This window comes from Narcine bancroftii, chromosome 6 (genome assembly GCF_036971445.1).
Source record: "Narcine bancroftii isolate sNarBan1 chromosome 6, sNarBan1.hap1, whole genome shotgun sequence".
Lineage (NCBI taxonomy): Eukaryota > Metazoa > Chordata > Chondrichthyes > Torpediniformes > Narcinidae > Narcine > Narcine bancroftii.
The window spans coordinates 206,908,976-206,929,224 of NC_091474.1; the positions used below are offsets into that span (position 1 = coordinate 206,908,976).

The 20,249-nt window shown below is 40.8% G+C and overlaps 1 protein-coding gene across 8 annotated transcripts in view; it reads right to left on the reverse strand.

The window, feature by feature from the left end:
- Positions 1-20,249, reverse strand: part of ankrd6b (ankyrin repeat domain 6b) — a 194,777-nt gene that overhangs the window by 71,273 nt on the left and 103,255 nt on the right. For all 8 annotated transcript variants that reach the window (XM_069887332.1, XM_069887329.1, XM_069887328.1 and 5 more), the window contains one exon: positions 10,673-11,043. In XM_069887332.1, the coding sequence (XP_069743433.1) occupies positions 10,673-10,792 (120 nt within the window). In that variant the 5' untranslated portion in view covers positions 10,793-11,043. The remainder of the gene's footprint in view (positions 1-10,672; positions 11,044-20,249) is intronic.

The following is a 20,249-nucleotide window of genomic DNA, read 5'->3' on the forward strand; positions in this document are numbered from 1 at the left end:
GGAAACCGGAGACCCCAGAGGAAACCCACAGACACAGGGAGAACGTACAAGCTCTTAACAGACAGTGTGGGATTCAAACACTCGTCCCAATCGCTGGTACTGTAAAGGTGCTTCACTAACCGCTGCACCAAACTTGCTGGCCATAGAACTGCCATTGTGAGAAGGCCAGTGATTTTCTCCATTCTGAGTTTGCTTTGTGCAGGTGGAAATGATTGGCCTCCTTGAAATGTTTCAATGCATTTTGGCAATCAATTCCACAATACTGCTGGAAGTGACCCAACTCTCACCCAAAGAATCAGCAATGTCTGAGCCACCTTAAGCCAAGCCCCATGATTCACTGGAGGTGAATTCACGGACACTCGGTGACTCTGGGGAGGAGAACTCTCTTTTGCTTCTCCTTCTCTGACTGTAAGAGGTTCTTCAAGCAATTTCTGCCAATAGCGAATCTGTCTGCCTGACGGCATACTAAAGCAAATTACATGACAATAAAGAAATCTTGAATGGCCAAATCAATTCCCACAAAGGAGAACCCCACAAGAATCAGTGTGTAAATGTTTCTATATTTTTCATATTTACTGCATTCATTAGTAGAAGACAACATCCTTGTATTCTAGATAAATACAACCATAATGAAGTACATCAATTCTGCAACTTTTGAGGCAATAAATCTAATAAAAACCACAACTCCAGTTAGCCCATTTGAAGCTTTTCATTTCCAGCTGGTCATCAGAATACAAAAAACAAGAATAGCCATCCCCCCTTCTGCTCCGTCACTCCCGCATCCCCCCTTCTGCTCCGTCACTCCCATGTTCCCCCTTCAGCTCCATCACTCCTGCATTCCCCCTTCTGCTGTTTCTTTCAATCTTTTTTATTGGCTTTTATAATAAATACAGTACAATGAAGGAAAGGGAATGAAACTAAAACTACAATATTGTGTGTGTATAAATATTAAAATAATAAAAATTCAAACTGTATAAACTGGGGCCCTCCCTCCACTGTACTGGATGAAAACAGAAAAGATGTTAAAAAAATGTTACTTTATTAATGTTAATTTTACATGCACCATTAGAAGTCAATGAGTTGTATGTGGTGGAAATGTTCGAGAATCGGAGGATCGAGTCAAGTAGAGAGAGAGAGCAGACAGCTGCAGGACCACAAGGTTATGATAGTAGGGGATCTTAATTTTCCACATATTGACTGGGACTCCCATACTGTAAAAGGGCTGGATGGCTTAGAGTTTGTCAAATGTGTTCAGGAAAGTTTTCTAAATCAATATATAGAGGCAAAGATGGGCAAAGTAAGTGGAGGACCTTCAAAGGTGAAATTTTGAGAAAACTAAGTTTATATGTTCTTGTCAGGATTAAAGGCAAGGTTAGCAAGCAAAGGCAACCTTAGTTTTTGAGGGATATTGGGATCAGGTTCAGAAGAAGAGAGATGTATAGCAGGTATAGGCAACATGGAGCAAATGAGGCACTTGAAGCGCATAAAAAAATGCAAGAAAAACCTCAAGAATGAAATCAGGAAGGTAAAAAAAAGACAAGGTTGCTTTGGCTGATAATGTGAAGGAAAATCCGCAAGGTTCCTACAGGTATATTAAGAGCAAAAGTATAGTAAGGGACAAAATTGGTCCCCTTGAAAACCAGAGTGGTCAGCTTTGTAAGGCGCCAAAAGAGATGGGAGAGGTTTTAAATTTTTTTCCCATCAGTATGCACTCAGGAACAGGCACCGAGATGTGGGAAGTAGGCAATGAGGTCATGGAACTGTACAGATCAAAGAGGAGGAAATGTTTGCTGCCTTAAAGCAAATGAGGATGGATAAATCTCCAGGGCCTGACAAGATATTCCCTCAAATCTTGAGGGAGGCTAGTGTAAAGATTGCAGGGGTTCTGGCAGAAATATTTAAAATATCCCGAGCCGTGGGTGTGGAGCCGGAGAATTGGAGGGCAGCTCACGTTGTTCCATTGTTTAAAAAAAGGCTCCAAAGGTAACCATGGAAATTATAGGCCGGTGAATCTGACGTCAATAGTAGGTAAATTATTGGAAGGTGTTCTAAGAGATTGGATGTACAATTATTTGGATAGCCAGAAAATGATTGAGGTAGTCAAGATGCCTATGAGAGAGGTTGGTCTTGCTTAACCAATCTAATAGATTTTTGCGAGGAGGTTACCAGGAAAGTTGATGATGGAAAGGCTGTGGATGTTGTCTACATAGACTTTAGTAAGGCCTTTGACAAGGTCCCACATGGAAGGTTAGTCAGGAAGGTTCAGACACTAGGGTTGTGAACAGATGTTTTCACATATTGACCTTCATAAATCAAAGTATTGACTTTCGGAGCTGGGATGTTATGGTAAAGTTATACAAGACATTGGTGAGGCCAAATTTAGAGTCTTGTGAGCAGTTTTGGTCACCTAACTGCAGAAAAGATATCAATAAAATAGAAACAGTGCCAAGAAGATTTAATTGGATGTTGCCTGCACTTCAGGAACTGAGTTGCAGGGAAAGGTTAAACACGTTAGGAGTTTATTCCCTAAAGCATAGAAGAATGAGGGGAGATTTGATAGAGGTATTAAAATTATGAGGGGATAGACAGAGTAAATGTAGATGGGCTTTTTCCACTGAGGGCAGGTGAGATACGAACCAGAGTACATGGAATAAGAGTGAAAGGGGAAATGTTTAGGGGGAATATGAGGGGGAACTTATTCCCATAGAGAGTGGTAGAGTGTGGAATGAGCTGCCAACTGAAGTGGCTCGATTTTAACATTTTAAGAGGAATTTGGACAGGAACATGGATGGGCTATGGACTGGGTGGAGGTCAGTGGGATGAGGTAAAGACTAGAAGGGCCAAAGGGGCCTGTTTCTGTATGTAGTGTTCTATCATTCTATGGTAGCAGGTACCTACAGTCCATTATCACCTGCAGTTTCCCTTATTAGGCCAGCCATTGTTCTGACTTGGAAAGATATGGCTAAAACACTTTTTATTCTTGAATTTAACTACCCAATAGAACAAAAAACATGTCTTCAGCACCCTGATCTGCGTGGGTTTTCTCAGAGTGCCTCAGCTTGCACCCTCCCTCCAAAATGTATGTGATTGGTAAGTTAATTAGGTGTAATTGGGTGGCACGGGTTTCATGAGGCAGCAAGGGCCTTCTATTGTACTATATTGACAAAAATGTTTAAAAAATATACAAATATACATCAAAGTGGTGGCTCACCATCAGCTTTTCAAGAGAAATTAAGGATGGGCATTTAAGGCCAGGTCTGCCATACCCTTGACACAAATTTTTTTAAAAAGTCTCTCGCTTATGAAGTTGTGAAAGATTATAGGGATAAAGGAGAGGGAGTTTCAAACAATTGTAAGAGTCTTGGAATTTAACCAGGCACCAACTTAGTTATTTAGCAAGCATAGGATTGATGGATGAATGGAGCTTCATGAGAGAGTAAGCAATCAGTAGGGTTTTGACGGCAACTGGATACACATCTTGTTTTAGTGATATACATATAAATAGTTAGCTCATAATTTAATGGACATGGTCTGTTGGCATCATAGTTTAGCAAAAGAATTTTAGCAAAAATAATTTGTATTGATCCTCTGGTCTTCAGGCAAACTTCCATCAACTTTGAGAATACATGAGGATAACAAAAAAAAGATGAGCCAAAAGGACTGGTAGGGTTTCATTCACAAAATGAGTTGCCATCCACCAGTGTATCTTGAAACACCAAATGATGACCCTGCCCTGGAGCATCGGGAAAAAGGTCTTGACAACACCAGTGAACAGAAACTCTTTCATAAGCACTTGGACATGAGCCACGATTCTGATTCAGGTATTTCATTTTTTTTTAAACTTCTGGTGTCCAAGCAACACAGAAAAGTCTTGAATGAATTCAGATTTTTTTTCAAAATGAAGCATTGAAGGTTGCTGCTTTTTTAGACTGAGCCGTTGCCTTCATCACAGCCACGAGAGAAAGGCAGCCCGAAATGAAACAGTTTCAAGGCCGCACTCGCTGACTTTTCTTCCTTTAAAATGATTCAATTATCCTTTTAGCCAAACACAAGTGCTGCATATTTTTAAATTTTATTTATTTTTTATGAAAATGACCATACATTATTCATACTTTGGTGAGTAGTGAATGGAATTCTGATCCCTGCCTGCTGGGTTGTGATGCTTCTGGCACCAAACAACCACAACTATTGTATATTTAATTTAGCAAAACAACATGGAATGTCAGCAGATTGATGTTGCACAAAATTACCTCTGGGCCACGTATGATCCCTGACAACTTTTAAGGATTCCAATATTTTGTGGAGTGCCTTAAAGGAAGAAAGAGAGAGAGAGAGAGAGAGAGAGAGAGAGAGAGAGAGCCCTTGATATTTTGGAACAGAATTACAGAGCTTTGGCAGGGTTCCAAGTGAGAAAGCTATTTTCGGTTCAACAGCCCAGGCTATCCTGAGGATTGGAGGGGGGGGGTAAGTTTATAGGACTGATCAAGATTGCAAAGACAGGGAGGGGAGGGGCTGTGGATGGATTGAAAAGCAAGGCATTGCTCAACTGGGAGTCAGTTATTTTGCACCTTCTATTGCAGGCAAATTTAAGCCCCCAATATGCTTCTTGCAGTAACAATTTAAATGTCAATGCTTTTTTCTCACATTTCAGTGGCAGTCAGATGAATTCTCCAGCGCACACACACACAGGCCAAGATTGTGCTTCAGAGGCGCACAAAAATATTCTCAAGTAGTTGACTGGATCCAGTTTCAGCTTTTTAGTTACAAAGCTAATAACTAGCACTCAAGTCTTCGGATTTTAACAAATAAACAAGACCCGGTAAGCCTTCTTGGAAAACTATGATTTGGTAGCCATCACGGAAACATGGCTACAAGGTGACCCTTAATGGGAATTAAACTTTCAAGGGTATCAGGTAGACAGGATGGTAAGGGAGGTGGAGTTGCACTCTTAATCAAAGATGAGCTCCAGGCAGTAGTGAGGGATGATATAAGATCTAAAGAGCATAATGTTGAGTTCATTTGGGTAGAGATAAAGAATAACAAAGGGAAAAAATTATTGGTCGGTGTTATCTATCGCCCACCAAATAACAATAGTTTAGTGGCACAGGAAATAAATAGAGAGATAAGTGAGGCATGTAATAATGATACGGCAGTCGTCATGGGGGACCTTAACTTCCACATAGATTGGGAAAATCAAGTTGGTCATGGGAGTATGGAAGAGGACTTCATAGAATGCATCCGCGATAACTTTCTTGACCAGCATGTTAAGGAACCCACAAGAGAAAATGCTCTCCTGGATCTAGTGTTGTGCAATGAGATAGGTAGAGTAAATGATGTAATAGTCAGAGACCATCTGGGAAATAGCGATCATGGTATGATTGAATTTCTCATTCAGATGGAAGGGGAAATAGTTAGATCTAAAACTAATATATTATGTTTAAACAGGGGTGACTACCACAGGATGAGGGAGGAATTGGGCAGAGTGGACTGGGAGCACAGGCTAATTGATGAAACAGTTGAGGAACAGTGGAAGATTTTCAAAGAAATATTTTGTAATGCTCAACAAAAATATATTCTGGTCAGGAAAAAGGGCAGCAAGGGAGGGAAAAATCAACCATGGTTAACAAAGGAAATAAAGGAGAGTATAAAATTGAAGGTGCAGGTGTACAAAGCTGCAAAGAGCAGTGGGAAACTGGAAGATTGGGAAAACTTTAAGAGACAACAAGGGGTTACAAAGCAGGTAATAAGAAATGGGAAAAAGGATTATGAAAGTAAATTGGCACAAAATATAAAAACAGAAAGCAAAAATTTTTATAAATATATAAAACGGAAGAGGGTGGCCAGAGTTAACATAGGACCCTTGGAGGATGAGAAAAGAAAACTGGTAGCAAAAAATGAGGAAATGGCTGAGGCATTAAACAAATATTTTGTGTCAGTCTTCACGGTGGAAGACATGTCCAGCATGCCCAAGTGTGGAGTTAAGGATGTGAATGTTGGGGAGGGCCTTGATAAAATAGTTGTTACAAAGGAAGTAGTGATGGAGAAACTAATGGGACTAAAGCCAGACAAATCACTTGGTCCTGATGATATGCATCCAAGGGTTCTGAAGGAAATGGCAGAAGTTATAGTTGATGCATTGGTGGTCATATACCAAAATTCCTTGGATTCTGGGCAGGTCCTGGCAGACTGGAAGTCAGCAAATGTCACGCCACTTTTTAAGAAGGGATGTAGGCAGAAGACTGGAAATTATCGGCCAATTAGCTTGACATCTGTGGTTGGAAAAATGCTTGAAGCCGTCATTAAAGATGAAATAGTGAAACTTTTGGAACGTAAGAGTTCAATCAGGCAGACGCAGCATGGTTTTAGAAAGGGAAGATCTTGTTTGACAAACTTGTTAGGATTCTTTGAGGATATAATGGGTGCGGTGGATAGAGGGGAACAGGTTGATGTTGTATATTTGGATTTCCAGAAAGCGTTTGATAAGGTGCCACACAAGAGACTTATCGTTAAGTTACAGGAAAGTGGAGTCCGGGGAAGTATATTGACATGGATCGAAAATTGGTTGTCTGACAGAAGGCAGAGAGTTGGGATAAATGGGAGTTTTTCAGGTTGGCAGAGAGTGATACGTGGGGTGCCGCAGTTGTTCGGCCCACAACTGTTCATCATTTACATTGATGACTTGGAGGAGGGGACAAAATGTGGTGTAGCCAAGTTTGCGGATTACACCAAATTGAGTGGAAGAGCAAATTGTAATGAGGATGTGGAGAGTCTGCAGAGGGATATAGTTAAGCTGGATGAGTGGGCAAAGGTCTCGCAGATGGAGTACAATTTTAGTAAGTGTGAGGTTATCCACTTTGGCAAGAAAAATAAAAGTGCTGAATATTATTTAAAGGGTGAAAAACTACAGCATGCTGTTGTGCAGAGGGACTTGGGAGTGCTTGTGCATGAATCGAAAAAGCTAGGTTGCAGGTGCAGCAGGTTATTAAGAAGGCAAATGGAATGTTGGCCTTCATCGCTAGAGGAATTGAATTCAGGAGTAGGGAGGTAATGTTGCAACTGTATAAGGTACTGGTGAGACCTCACCTGGAGTACTGTGTCCAATTCTGGTCTCCATATTTGAGGAAGGATATACTGGCTTTGGAGATGGTCCAGAGGAGGTTTACAAGGTTGATCCCTGGGTTGAAGGGGTTGACTTATGATGAAAGATTAAATCGTCTAGCAGTGTATTCACTCGTGTTCAAAAGAATGAGAGGAGATCTTATAGAAACATATAGGATTATGAAGGGTATGGATAGGATAGATGTAGGAAGGTTTTTTGAGCTGGCCGGGGAAACTAAAATGAGAAGACACAGTCTCAAGATTCGGGGGAGAAGATTTAGGACAGAGATGAGGAAAAATAGTTTTTTCCAGAGAGTAGTGAATGTTTGGAATTCTCTAACCAGGGAAATGGTTGAGGCTGCCTCATTAAACATATTTAAAATTCGGTTAGATAAATTTTTACATGATAGAGGAATTAGGGGATATGGGGAGAAGGCAGGTAAGTGGAGTTAGGTCATAAATTAGATCAGCCATGATCGTATTGAATGGCGGAGCAGGCTCGATGGGCCATTTTTGGCCTACTCCTGTTCCTACTTCCTATGTTCCTATTTAACACAGGTTGACAGGTAAGAGATGGATATAGGTGGGAGGGTAGAAGAGGAAAAAAAGCTAAAAATGGCTTTTCCTTAGAGGGTGGGCAAGAACATGGCACACGTGTACAACATGGATAAATGTGAGGTTATCCACTTCAATACAAATAAAATCAGAAACGATACTTTTCAAATGGTCAGCAAATGTTGTTGCATGTAGGAACCTTTCAGACCGAAAGCTTGGGAAAGAAGAATAAGGATATCTTGCTGTCATTATTTCAGACATGGGTGAGGTGGTCCCTGGAATATTATACACAATTGTGACATTTGAAAAACATTTAGACAGGTAAATGGAGTGGAAAGGGTTATAGGGATATGGGTGAATGGGCAAATGGGACCAGCATAGATAAGTTAGGTTGAAGGGCCTTTAATTTTGTTCACTTTTCTGAAAAAGAAATACTTGCTGTTGAGGGAGTGAAAATTTCCCACACTATAACTGGATAATTATAGAGCAAAGACTTCTCCCACTGACCTGGCCAATTCTTATCATCAAACGTGATCATCAACTCATGATATCACTCTGATATTTGTGGAACACTCTGAACAAACTTTGTAATAGACTGTAAAGTGCTTCAACACATATTGATATATACAACTTCAGGTTGTAAACATTGAACGCAAGTTTAAGAAATAACAGCTGTCAGGCTCTTGAACTTCACTTGGCCTGAACTCCAGCCATTCGTATTGAATGGCGGAGCAGGCTCGCTGGGCCATTTTTGGCCTACTCCTGTTCCTACTTCCTATGTTCCTACTTGATGAAAAGAAATAATAAATAAAGCTCTGAACCATCAATAAATATTAACCATTCAGACTTGCTTTAAAAACACTGCATGAGGCCTTAAATGTGTGCGTGTGAGCATGGCAATGTGGGGCAGAAGTGATGCTTTAGTGCAGTAACTCTCAACCTTTTTCTTTCCACTCACATTGCACTTTAAGTATTCCCTATGCCAAAGGTGCTCTGTGATTAGTAAGGGATTGATTAAGGTGGAAAGAAAATGTTTGAAAATCACTGTTTTAATCATATCTCATTGACTCGTCATGTGCATGGTTTCATAACTCCAAAGAAAATGGGCCAATGACAATTTTTTTCAAGCAAAATATTTCAGTAGCAATTGGGTCTCGAGCAGTGATTCTCAACCTTCCCTTCCCACTCACAGACCACCTTACGCAATCCCTTACTAATCACAGAGCACCGATGGCAAAGGTATTACTTAAAGTGGCAATTGGAAAGAAAAAGGTTGAGAACTATTGTTTTAGTGGTAAATTTGAACAAGTTAACCTCACTTCTGAATGTGCTCATGAGGTTATTAATACCTAAAGTTGAACTTTTTTTTATATAGACCATGAGTTACCGCAAATATTCATGTATAATGTGAAAAAAAATCCCCCTTTTGCCCCTCAAAAATAGGGGGAGGGGGGGTCATATTATACACGAGAGTAAAATTTAAAAAAATTTCTGCAGGCGAGCGGGCAAGCGGTATTCGGCAGCACGACTTGGGCAGCTGGCCGGGCAGTAGTTAGCAGCGCGACTCAGGCGGGCAAGTGGTAGTTGGCAGCGTGACTCAGGTGGGCGAGTGGTAGTTAGCAGCGCGACTCAGGCGGGCAAGTGGTAGTTGGCAGCGTGACTCAGGTGGGCGAGTGGTAGTTAGCAGCGCGACTCAGGCGGGCGAGTGGTAGTTGGCAGCGTGACTCAGGTGGGCGAGTGGTAGTTAGCAGCGCGACTCAGGCGGGCGAGTGGTAGCTGGCAGCGTGACTCAGGTGGGCGGGCGTGTGAGCAGAGACATGCCAGCGTGACTCAGGCGGGTGAGGGGTGGGGGGTTGTATTATATACGAGGGTAAAAATTTTCCCCCTTTTTCTCCTCAAAAATGGGGGGGGGGGTGTCGCTTTATACATGGGTCGCATTATATATAAATATTTATGGTAATACATCTGTTTCTTCAATTACCACACAAGTAGGTAATAAAGTCTTAAAGGTGTATGGTATAGAATGGTTGCCTTCACTGGACAGGCATTAAGTATAAAAGTAAGGAAGTCACATTTCTATTATTCAAAAATTTGGTTCTGTCGTACTTGTGGGAAATTCTAGTCGCCACACTGCGGGAAGTATCTGGAGACTTTGAAAAGGGTACAGAAGAAATTTACTGAAGATGTTGCATGTATTAGAGGGTCTGAGCTACAAGGAGAGGTTGGGCAACATTGGGTTATTTTCTTTGATAGGGTAGACAATCTTCTTCCCAGGATAAAAATGTCACACACAACACGACATGCATTCTGATAAAGAAATGTTTTACACAGAGACTGGTCAGTGTCTGGAGCAGTGGTGGAAGCAGATTCAACAACAGTATTTAAGAGGCTTCTTGCTAGACAAGGAAATAAATGGGTATGTATTCATGGGCAAACAGCAGAGTTTTACTTTAACCTAAATGAGCAGTACAGTTGGTGCAACACCTTTACAGCGCCAGCGATTGGGATTCGAATCTCGCGTTGAGGAGTTTGTACGTTCTTCCCATGTCTGCATTGATTTTCCTCTGGTTCCCTCCCACTGTTAGGAACATACTGAGGGTATAGGTTAATTGGGTGTAAATTGGCTGACAGGGACTTGTAGGCCGAAAGGGCCTTTTACCATGCTGTATGTCTAAATTTAAAATTTAAACCTGAGCATCATATTCAGCCCAGACACAAGAGCCAATGGGTCTGTTTCTGTGGTCTTTTTGTGAACTTTAAAATCAAGAAGCACTCCGAAAGTGAATCAAAGATAAAAAAAAGGAAAATTGCATTCTAGTTTTAGCAAGTGAAATGCAGGTTCAAATCCAGTAGGTTCCAACCATTCTGAGAATAATCTGTTCAAAGTCGGTGCTGCATCAGGGATCAACTTAAGCTACTTAATTTAGAAGGAATGGGTATGTAATTAAATTTGAACATCTAAGTTAGAGAATGGAGAAAAAGAAACAGGCAAAAACACACAGACGTTTGATGTTGTTACCTTAGTGACGGCTATTTTGGCCCCCTTGTTGATGAGCTGCACAACATTCTCTGTTTGGCCTTTGTGTGCAGCTATGAGAAGCCGTTCTGAAAGCTGAGCAACTGCCTCCCTCTGGCTCATGAATTAGTAAAGAGGGTGCTCAGGGCAACCAACACACAGGTTCCAGTCGTGAAGGGAAATGCAGAGCTGCGATTCTTGCAACACCGAACTCGTGATTTTCTTTAGGATATACTGAGACCTTCAAATTGGCTGTCCTTTGCTGCAGGTGGTTCTGTAACATGGATAAACGCGATGTCTTCAAAAACGTTCAATCTAACTCGTTCTATATGTTACAGCATCGGTTCTGCATCAGCGTCCATCATCTTTTAAACCTGTGAAATGGAATATGGAAGAGTTCATGAATTGTCAGAGCAGAGATGATATCTACTGAAGAAAAGGGGAGGTGGGGGCATTATTTATCAACTCCATGACAAGAACACACTGACTGGACAATGTTTATTCCATATGACATGCCAACAGCACACTGCGAATTCTTGGTTATTTCCAGGGGCAAGCGTACTTTAAAAAGTAAACTGTTGGTGGCTTAAAAATCAAGTCTTTAGTCAACTGAACCACATTTAAGCAATGCTCGATCGCATGACAATCAAAAAAAAATTACAACACGCTATTCATTAAAATGAAATGTGACAATGATTTAGCTGATTCACCTGCATCCAAGGAAAAAGTTCCATTCATTGCTTTCTCTGCCACCATTTCCAATATTTAAAAATGAAAGTCCCTCAAACTATTCCAGGGACTTTGTCTCCACCACCTGTGGAGAACATTTTGATCGTTCCATGCATGCCTATTTTCACTATTTTAAACTTCATGTCATTTGGAAATTAGATCACTTTTTCACTGCCTCGAAGATCTGGGGATTTTCTCGTGGAAAGTAAAGGGAAAGGAGAGGAGTGAGGGGAATGGGGAAATGAGAAAACCTTAGCTCTGTGAACTGGCAAAAGCATACTTCCAAGACACTGTGTCAGCCACAAACAATTTATAAGTGTCATGAATTTCGCTTCATCTGCAAACTGGCCTTCAATTTCTGAGGAAGAAAAAGGTAGCCTCACAAGGTGTAGTCACAGTCTTTGATATAAAATTACACAAGGTCAGGTACAGTACAGGTTGTAAGTTTTTCCCAGTTATACTTTCTATGAAACTAAATATCGTGGTAAATATTCAGTGCTTTTTTTGTGTCAACAATTGACAGGTATTTAATATGAACACAAATTCCTAAGGTGTCCTATCACATTTCTTAATTGCATTTATCATTAATTTTTTGATCATAGTTCAAACAAATATATCAGACAAGGATGACTATACAATATTGCTTGGCCTGCAAACATCCAACTTTCTGTTTATCATACATGAATCCAAGGAAACAATCGTGACAACAACTTTGTTTCTGAAAGAAAGCATCCAAGAAAAATATCGTGTACCTTTGACTTCGCCTGGAACAATTCATTTGAGTTGAGGCCTAATGATCTGCTCTTCCTTTCTTAAATATGAAAGTTCATCACCCAACAGGGCATTTCTCCTTCTTGTTTGTTTTATTTTTGCAACAACATTTATCACCTTTTAGTTTCTCATTTCCAAATATGTAATCCTGCAGTCTTATTCCTCCCTGTTCTTTCCCTGTGCCAAAATCAAAATATAATTGCTACATTAATACATTCTTTCTGAGAACTTCAATCCACGCAATAGAAGTCCTATTTACTTTCATTCGCCCTTTCTCCTTCAATCTGCAGCATTTTAAAATCCGTTGGGCACCATTTCAACTCTATTCATGCTACTCATTGACGTAACACCACCTCATGGACATTTTACAACCTTTGTAGTATTCTGCACAATTCTCTTTGCCCTTGATTTAATCACACTCTCCAGATTAAGAATAAATTTAAACCATGAATTACAGGAATATTGTGTCCAACAAGACCAATTAAAATATTCATATATCAAATTTGTTTTGCTTCACTCACTAACAAGCCAGTCAGTCATCCCAATATACTTTGTAGTGAAAAGCCAATTCGATACAAAATGGCAGAATTTTATTTAGAACCATTAACACAGGCCAGAAAATTTGACATTTTTACCTTTGCTAAATTTAGGTTATATGAACTGTAAAGATGCTTTTATTTTTAAAATATTTTTATTCATATCTAAAATATAAACACTTGAACAATACAATTATATAATGTGCATACATTTAAAAATATAAAAAAAAGGTTTCAAATATGAATATATTTCAAAGGACTAATGCACATTGGAAACAGTGTCGAAAATATAACATCAAACAAAAGGAAAACCCCAACACAACCCAAAAGAGAAATAAAGGAAAGAAAGGAAAAATAAAGTAAAAGTTCTTTTTGAATGAATTACAAATTTCTTTTTTTCTAAATAAAAGATATTCAATTGTCTTTCCTTCTCTTCTCATTCTGAAAGAATTTTTAATCATAAGTTGTATTATTCACTGTTGAGCAAAGCCATTACCTGATATATTATCCAGTTTAAAAAAAGCAAAAATGAAGCCAAAACTAATTTTAAAAATGGGAAAAAAGGATCCTCCCTGTAGCTCAAAACCCTGACCACTAAGGTAGGTTAGGAACTGATACGTGGAAATCAAGAGACATCAACCTGGAACTCGACAGCATAGCACCAAAACACTTTGACTACCCTAACTCTTTAGATTAGGGTAAGAGCCCATCATTGGGCCTCACGTCTTTTGAAAGTGCATTTTTGAATTACGAAATTGTTTTTAATGAGTAATGAGGCATTGCAGAGATGTTGGAGACAGTGTTTATCTTATTGGTCTAATAGTACAGAAATAAAAACACAATGCTGGAGAAATTCAGCAGGTCAAATAGCGTTCCACGAGGTCAATAAAGATGGGCTACACTCCCAGCTGTACACTCCCCACATTCAATAAATAAAGAGAATGTGCACATCTCCAAAGGAATAAACTTGCCACAAGATCTAATTTAGCAAAAACATTAGCAGAGGTTCTATATGTGTATCTGCCCATTCTATTTCATGCTAACCTGTAAGCACCAATTCCTTTACCAACCAGCTTTGAAAATATTGACTCTTTTGCATTCTGGGTCAAGGAATTCCAAAGATTCTTCCCCACCTCAGTGTTAAAAAGGCACCCCTATGGCCTGGACTCTCCCATGAGTGGAAACATTAGTCATAGAGCCAGAGTTATTTATTCTTGTCTCTAAGTGGTCTCGCTCATGCCTCCTACATTTATACCCAATCCCCTCACAATAAAAGCCTGCATTCCATCAGTCTTTCCAATAACCTGCTGCTCCTGGTAGTTTTATGTGATTCATGCTCAAAGGCCCCAGTTCTCTTAGTGCTACAGTCTTTCTTCATTTAAATCAGAATCTTGTTTATTATTATTCTTTCCGATGTGAACCACCACATTTTCCCACATTATATAGTAAAATCCCCATTATCTGGCATTCAATCAACTGGAAACTCAAATAACCAGCAAAAAAAAACAAAACCAAGGAAATAAATAGATTAACAGTTTGTAAAAATAAATAAGAATCAATAAAATTAAAAGTTTTAAATTGTAAAAGTATCCCATCCACATCTGATATAGTCAAATTTAAATCCAGTTCCATTTTTGATTTTAACTAACGAAGTCTGATTGAAATATAACTATTTCTTATAAAAAATAGATATTAAGCCTTTATAAGAAGACATTAAGCTTCAACATTCAACATTCATTGGAGCGTGATGCCAGACACGGTTCTATTTATGTCACTTAATACTACATTTAGAATGTAACATGCATGAAATTTTTTAACTTTTGTCTACAGTAAGGCAGACAGAGTAGCCACTTTGTCTAGGGTCCCTCAGAGAAACCTACATCTCCAGGTGTTCATAGTCAGTCTCCCCTCCAAGTACTGACCAGTCCTGAGCCTGCTTAGCTTCTGAGATCAGACAATTACAGACGTATTCAGGCTATTCTTTGGCTTGGCTTCGCGGACGAAGATTAATGGAGGGGTAATGTCCACGTCAGCTGCAGGCTCGTTTGTGGCTGACAAGTCCGAGGCGGGACAGGTAGACACGGATTCAACAGTTGCAAGGGAAAATTGGTTGGTTGGAGTTGGGTGTTGGGTTTTCCTCCTTTGTCTTTTGACAGTGAGGTGGGGTCTGCGGTCTTCTTCAAAGGAGGTTGCTGCCCGCCGAACTGACAGGCACCAAGATGCACGGTTTGAGGCGATATCAGCCCACTGGCAGTGGTCAATGTGGCAGGCACAAAGAAATTTCTTTAGGCAGTCCTTGTACCTCTTCTTTGGTGCACCTCTGTCTCGGTGGCCAGTGGAGAGCTCGCCATATAACACGATCTTGGGAAGGCGATGGTCCTCCATTCTGGAGATGTGACCTACCCAGCGCAGTTGGATCTTCAGCAGCGTGGATTCGATGCTGTCGGCCTCTGCCATCTCGAGTACTTCGATGTTGGAGATGAAGTTGCTCCAATGAATGTTGAGGATGGAGTGGATACAACGCTGGTGGAAGCGTTCTAGGAGCCGTAGGTGATGCCGGTAAAGGACCCATGATTCGGAGCCGAACAGGAGTGTGGGTATGACAACGGCTCTGTATACACTAATCTTTGTGAGGTTTTTCAGTTGGTTGTTTTTCCAGACTCTTTTGTGTAGTCTTCCAAAGGTGCTATTTGCCTTGCCGAATCTGTTATCTATCTCGTTGTCGATCTTTGCATCCGATGAAATGGTCCAACTGAGATAGGTAAACTGGTTGACCGTTTTGAGTTTTGTGTGCCCGATGGAGATGTGGGGGGGCTGGTAGTCATGGTGGGGAGCTGGCTGATGGAGGACCTCAGTTTTCTTCAGGCTGACTTCCAGGCCAAACATTTTGGCAGTTTCCGCAAAACAGGACGACAAGCGTTGAAGAGCTGGCTCTGAATGGGCAACTAAAGCGGCATCGTCTGTAAAGAGTAGTTCACGGACAAGTTGCTCTTGTGTCTTGGTGTGAGCTTGCAGGCGCCTCAGATTGAAGAGACTGCCATCCGTGCGGTACCGGATGTAAACAGCGTCTTCATTGTTGAGGTCTTTCATGGCTTGTTTCAGCATCTTGCTGAAGAAGATTGAAAAGTGGGTTGGTGCAAGAATGCAGCCTTGCTTCACGCCATTGTTAATGGAGAAGGGCTATTAATTACTCATTAAAAAAACTCATCTACAACATTTGATTCAGACTCTCTTGGAAAATTAAAAACTTGTGATTTAACAAAATGCCAGACTTGCAAATATCTAAAGAATTGAGATTTGGACAAATTTAGCAGTAATCTGTTCAAATGAGTCAAGTAAAGTGGATTGGAACACAATTCTTAAGTTGGTTAATAGCTCTTTATTTTGTGCTCGACATTTGTCTAAGGCTAAATTGTCTTGCTTTTATTCCAATACGATTCCCTGGAGTGACAAATGTAAGAGTGGAAAAGCGTCATCTATTCACATGTTCTGGATTTGTCCTAAGTCTAGAAAAATACTGGAGTGAGCTGAAAAATTCTCAATATAGATTTAACACCGAACCCTTTGGTGGCCCTCTTCAGTAAAATGGGAGAGATGATTCTTCTTTATCTCTGGTTCAGAGTCACGCTATTTCTGTTGCCTCTTTTGGCAAGGTGTGCGATTTTACCTAAATGGAAGGATGCTGCTCCACTGACTCATGATCAGTGGTTGCGTGACATTTTGTACTGTTTGAATATGGAAAAGATTCATTATTCAATTAATAATTCAGATATAAGATTCCAGACGTTATGGGGGTTATTTATGACTCACTATCTTACTTTATAATTTTACTCCAATGTAATCAAATTGTCTGACTTGTATCTTTTCCAATTTCTTCATTTTATTTTTTTTTAACCTTCATTTTTCTTTTAATACCAATCATACATGGCAACACGATTAGATAAAAGTTTTTCTCCTTTACTATTTTCTTTTTTCCTTTCTTTTTTACATTATTACTGTTTCTTTTCTAAAAAGGTACATACTATTAAGAATATGAATTATGGATATGATTTACAATTTATGTTAGTATTAGACGGAATGTCTTAGTTTGTGTAACTGTTATTGAATTGTACCTTTTATGTTTGTATAAATTCTTCATTAAAATCAAAAATATCTTAAAAAGAAAACAATTATAAAAGTAAATGTTCTCTGAAGCAACACACAACCCCTTAGGAACAAACATTCAGCCAGTGGAGCGCCCTGCCTGAAGCAGCTGTTTGAATAAAGTTGTGTTTGAATATAATGACGGCGTCTTAGATGAAGAGCCGCTAGAGTGATTCTCCCAAAGTATCTCTTTATCCCTGCCTAGTAAGAATCAATACCTTTATTAGTATTGGGTATATTAGTAAGGCTTTATCTGTAAACTTGGGGGAGGGGGTGGGTTAACTATGGCCGCACAGTTAGCATGGCAGTTAGCGCAATGCTGTTATAGCAGCAGCAACCAGCATTTGAATTTAAATTTTGTAAGTTACCGAAATTGCTTGATTAAAGTGAACTTTACAAAAAGACTGCAATACTGATTTTTTTTCAAATTATTTTACATTTTGCACAGTCTTTTGTCTTTTAAATAGTGAATTCTTAATGCAGGTGTATTAGTTAGGCATTGTAAGACCAAGTCACAGTGCATACCTGGCATCCACGATCCCCATAGGTGCCGGATAATGGATATTTTACTATATTCCATTTGACTGAATTAACTGATTAGTGCCTCCCTTCATGGCTTGCCTTTCCCTCGCTCTTGCTAGAATCAGAATTTATTGTTATCAATATGTCATGAAATTTGTTGCTTTTCGGCAGCGTTATTGTGCATTGCCGGAGCAAAATTGCTATGAATTATATTTCCATAAATACAGCATTAAAAAAAAAATGAAATAGTAGAAAAGAAATGGAAAAAAAGTGAGGTCATGTCTGTGGTTCATTTAGAAATCTCATGTCAGTGGGGAAGAAGCTGTCCTTGTGCTGCTGGGTGTTCATCTTCAGGCTCCTGCACCTCTTTCTTGTTGGCAGCAGTGTGAAGAGGGCAGGGCCTGGCTGTTGAGGGACAGGGCAGCCAAACTTGTACATTTCGATGGGTTGGTAGACCACGACCCTTCAGAACTAATGGATGAAATGCTGTTCCTGGCAGCTGGCAAAAGGCCCAATATGTTCTTTTTAGAACTAATGCCAGATATTAGGCTCTTGTTTTCCCAAGGGTTTATTTGAAGACCCAAGGGCTGTAGCGGTGGAGGCAGACATTCTATGGCTGGCTAAAAAGTACAACAAGGAAAGACGTCTGCACAACCAACTCCTCCGATATTGACCCCATATCACACTCTAGTGCTCTTAGCACATCACTCCTTACAAGCAGGCAATGCCCCAAGACAAACAAGCAGCCTGTGACCCCCTCCCCTGTCTTGGTGTTCTTACCACAGGTATTGAGGAGTAAATGACCGTTAGTGCCTTTCACACTGCCAATTTGCGGAAAACATCCAGGCCAACCGACAGTGGTTGGCAAGAAACCTGCAAGCCTACTATATGTATGGGTCCAGTTGTCCCAACGAAAATTTCCAGTGGTCACGGGTTCAGAAGTTAGTGTATTTCCACACACCAGTTTTGACACACACCATCCTACCTCGGACCTGCAACTACGATCAGTTAACGGTTCCAACATTCTGGCACCAGGAAGATGAATGTCAAGTTTGAGAATCATCTACACTTCTTGATGATTTATTATAGCTGCAGTATCCCAACCTTTGCTTGGTACAGATTTTCTTCGGGCTCATTCATTCCACGTCGACTTAAAAGGGCGTCGGTTAGAGATGGAACTACTTTTCAGACTATTCCTCTGGCAGACGTCTATACCCCTGCTCTGCGCCTTCAAACATTAAGTAAACCAGTAGATGAATTCTCCAAACCGTTGGAAGATTTCCCTGAGATTACTACTCCACAATTTTCTGCCTCCACTGCAAAGTTACTCACTCCATTTGTACTAAGGGCCCTCCTATCCATGCCAAAGCGTGTCGCTTGCCTCCAGAGAAGCTGTGCTAAGCTAAGGAGGAGTTTGCAAAGATGGAGGAACTTGGCATAATTCGTAGGTCCAACAGTCCCTGGGCATCTCCATTACATATGGTCACGAAACACAATGGAGCTTGGTGACCTTGCGGTGATTACAGGTGGCTTAACGATGCCACCATTCCGGATCAATATCCGATACCTCATATTCAGGATTTTTTGGCTAATTTGCATGGAGTGAAGACCTTCTCCAAAATAGACTTGGTGTGAAGCTATCACCAAGTACCAGTAGAGCCAGAAGTCATTCGCAAAACAGCAATAATTACCCCGTTTAGGTTGTTTGAATTTTTACAAATGCCGTTCGGATTCAAAAATGCTGCACAATAATTTCAACGGGTCATGAATGCTTTAGGATGTGGTATGACCAATGTCTTCATACCACGACAACATTTTAGTGGCCAGTGGGACTAAGGAAGAGCATTTGGAACATCTATGTACATTTTTTTATTCATCTTCTAAAGTTTGGACTGACCATTAATCTGGATAAATGTGTTTTTGGACACGAAATGATTGATTTCTTGGGGTATAGGGTCACTCCAGACGGCTCGATTACTTCCACGCCTGGCGCTCCCTGCACCGTGGAGAGTCTGCCGCCGCCGTCAACACTGGAAATCAAGAACAGTAGAGCCCCCAGAAAGAGGTTCAATGTTGGAAACTTGCAGTCAGACGAAGTGAGAGGAAACTTCCAGGCAAACCTCCAAGCAAAGCTCGAGGATGCAAACTGCCTCACAGACACATCTCCTGAAACCCTCTGGGATCAGCTGAAGACGGCCATACTGCAATCCACTGAAGAGGTACTGGGCTTCTTCTCCAGAAAAAACAAGGACTGGTTTGACAAAAACAACCAGGAAATCCAGGAGCTGCTGGCAAAGAAACGATCTGCCCACCAGGCTCACCTTGCAAAGACTTCCTGGCCAAAGAAAAAATGAGCCTTCCGTCTCGCATGCAGCGATCTTCAGAGCAAATTCCGTGAGATCCAAAATGAGTGGTGGACTAGCCTCGCCAAACGAACCCAGCTTAGTGCCGACATTGGCGACTTCAGGGGATTTTATGAGAACTAAAGGCAGTGTACGGCCCCTCACCCCAAGTCCAAAGCCCTCTGCGCAGCTCAGACAGTGAAGTCCTCCTCAGCGAAAAGATCTCCATCCTCAACCGATGGTCAGAACACTTCCAATCCCTTTTCAGTGCCGACTGCTCAGTCCAAGAATCCGCCCTGCTCCAGCTCCCTCAACAGCCCTTGAGTCTAGAGCTGGATGAGGTCCTTTCCCGGGAAGAAACATATAAGGCAATTAAACAACTGAAAAGTAGCAAAGCAGCAGGTATGGATGGAATCCCCCCCAGAGGTCTGGAAGGTTGGCGGCAAAACTCTGCATACCAAACTGCATGACTTTTTCATGCTCTGCTGGGACCAAGGAAAGCTGCCTCAGGACCTTCATGATGCCATCATCATCACC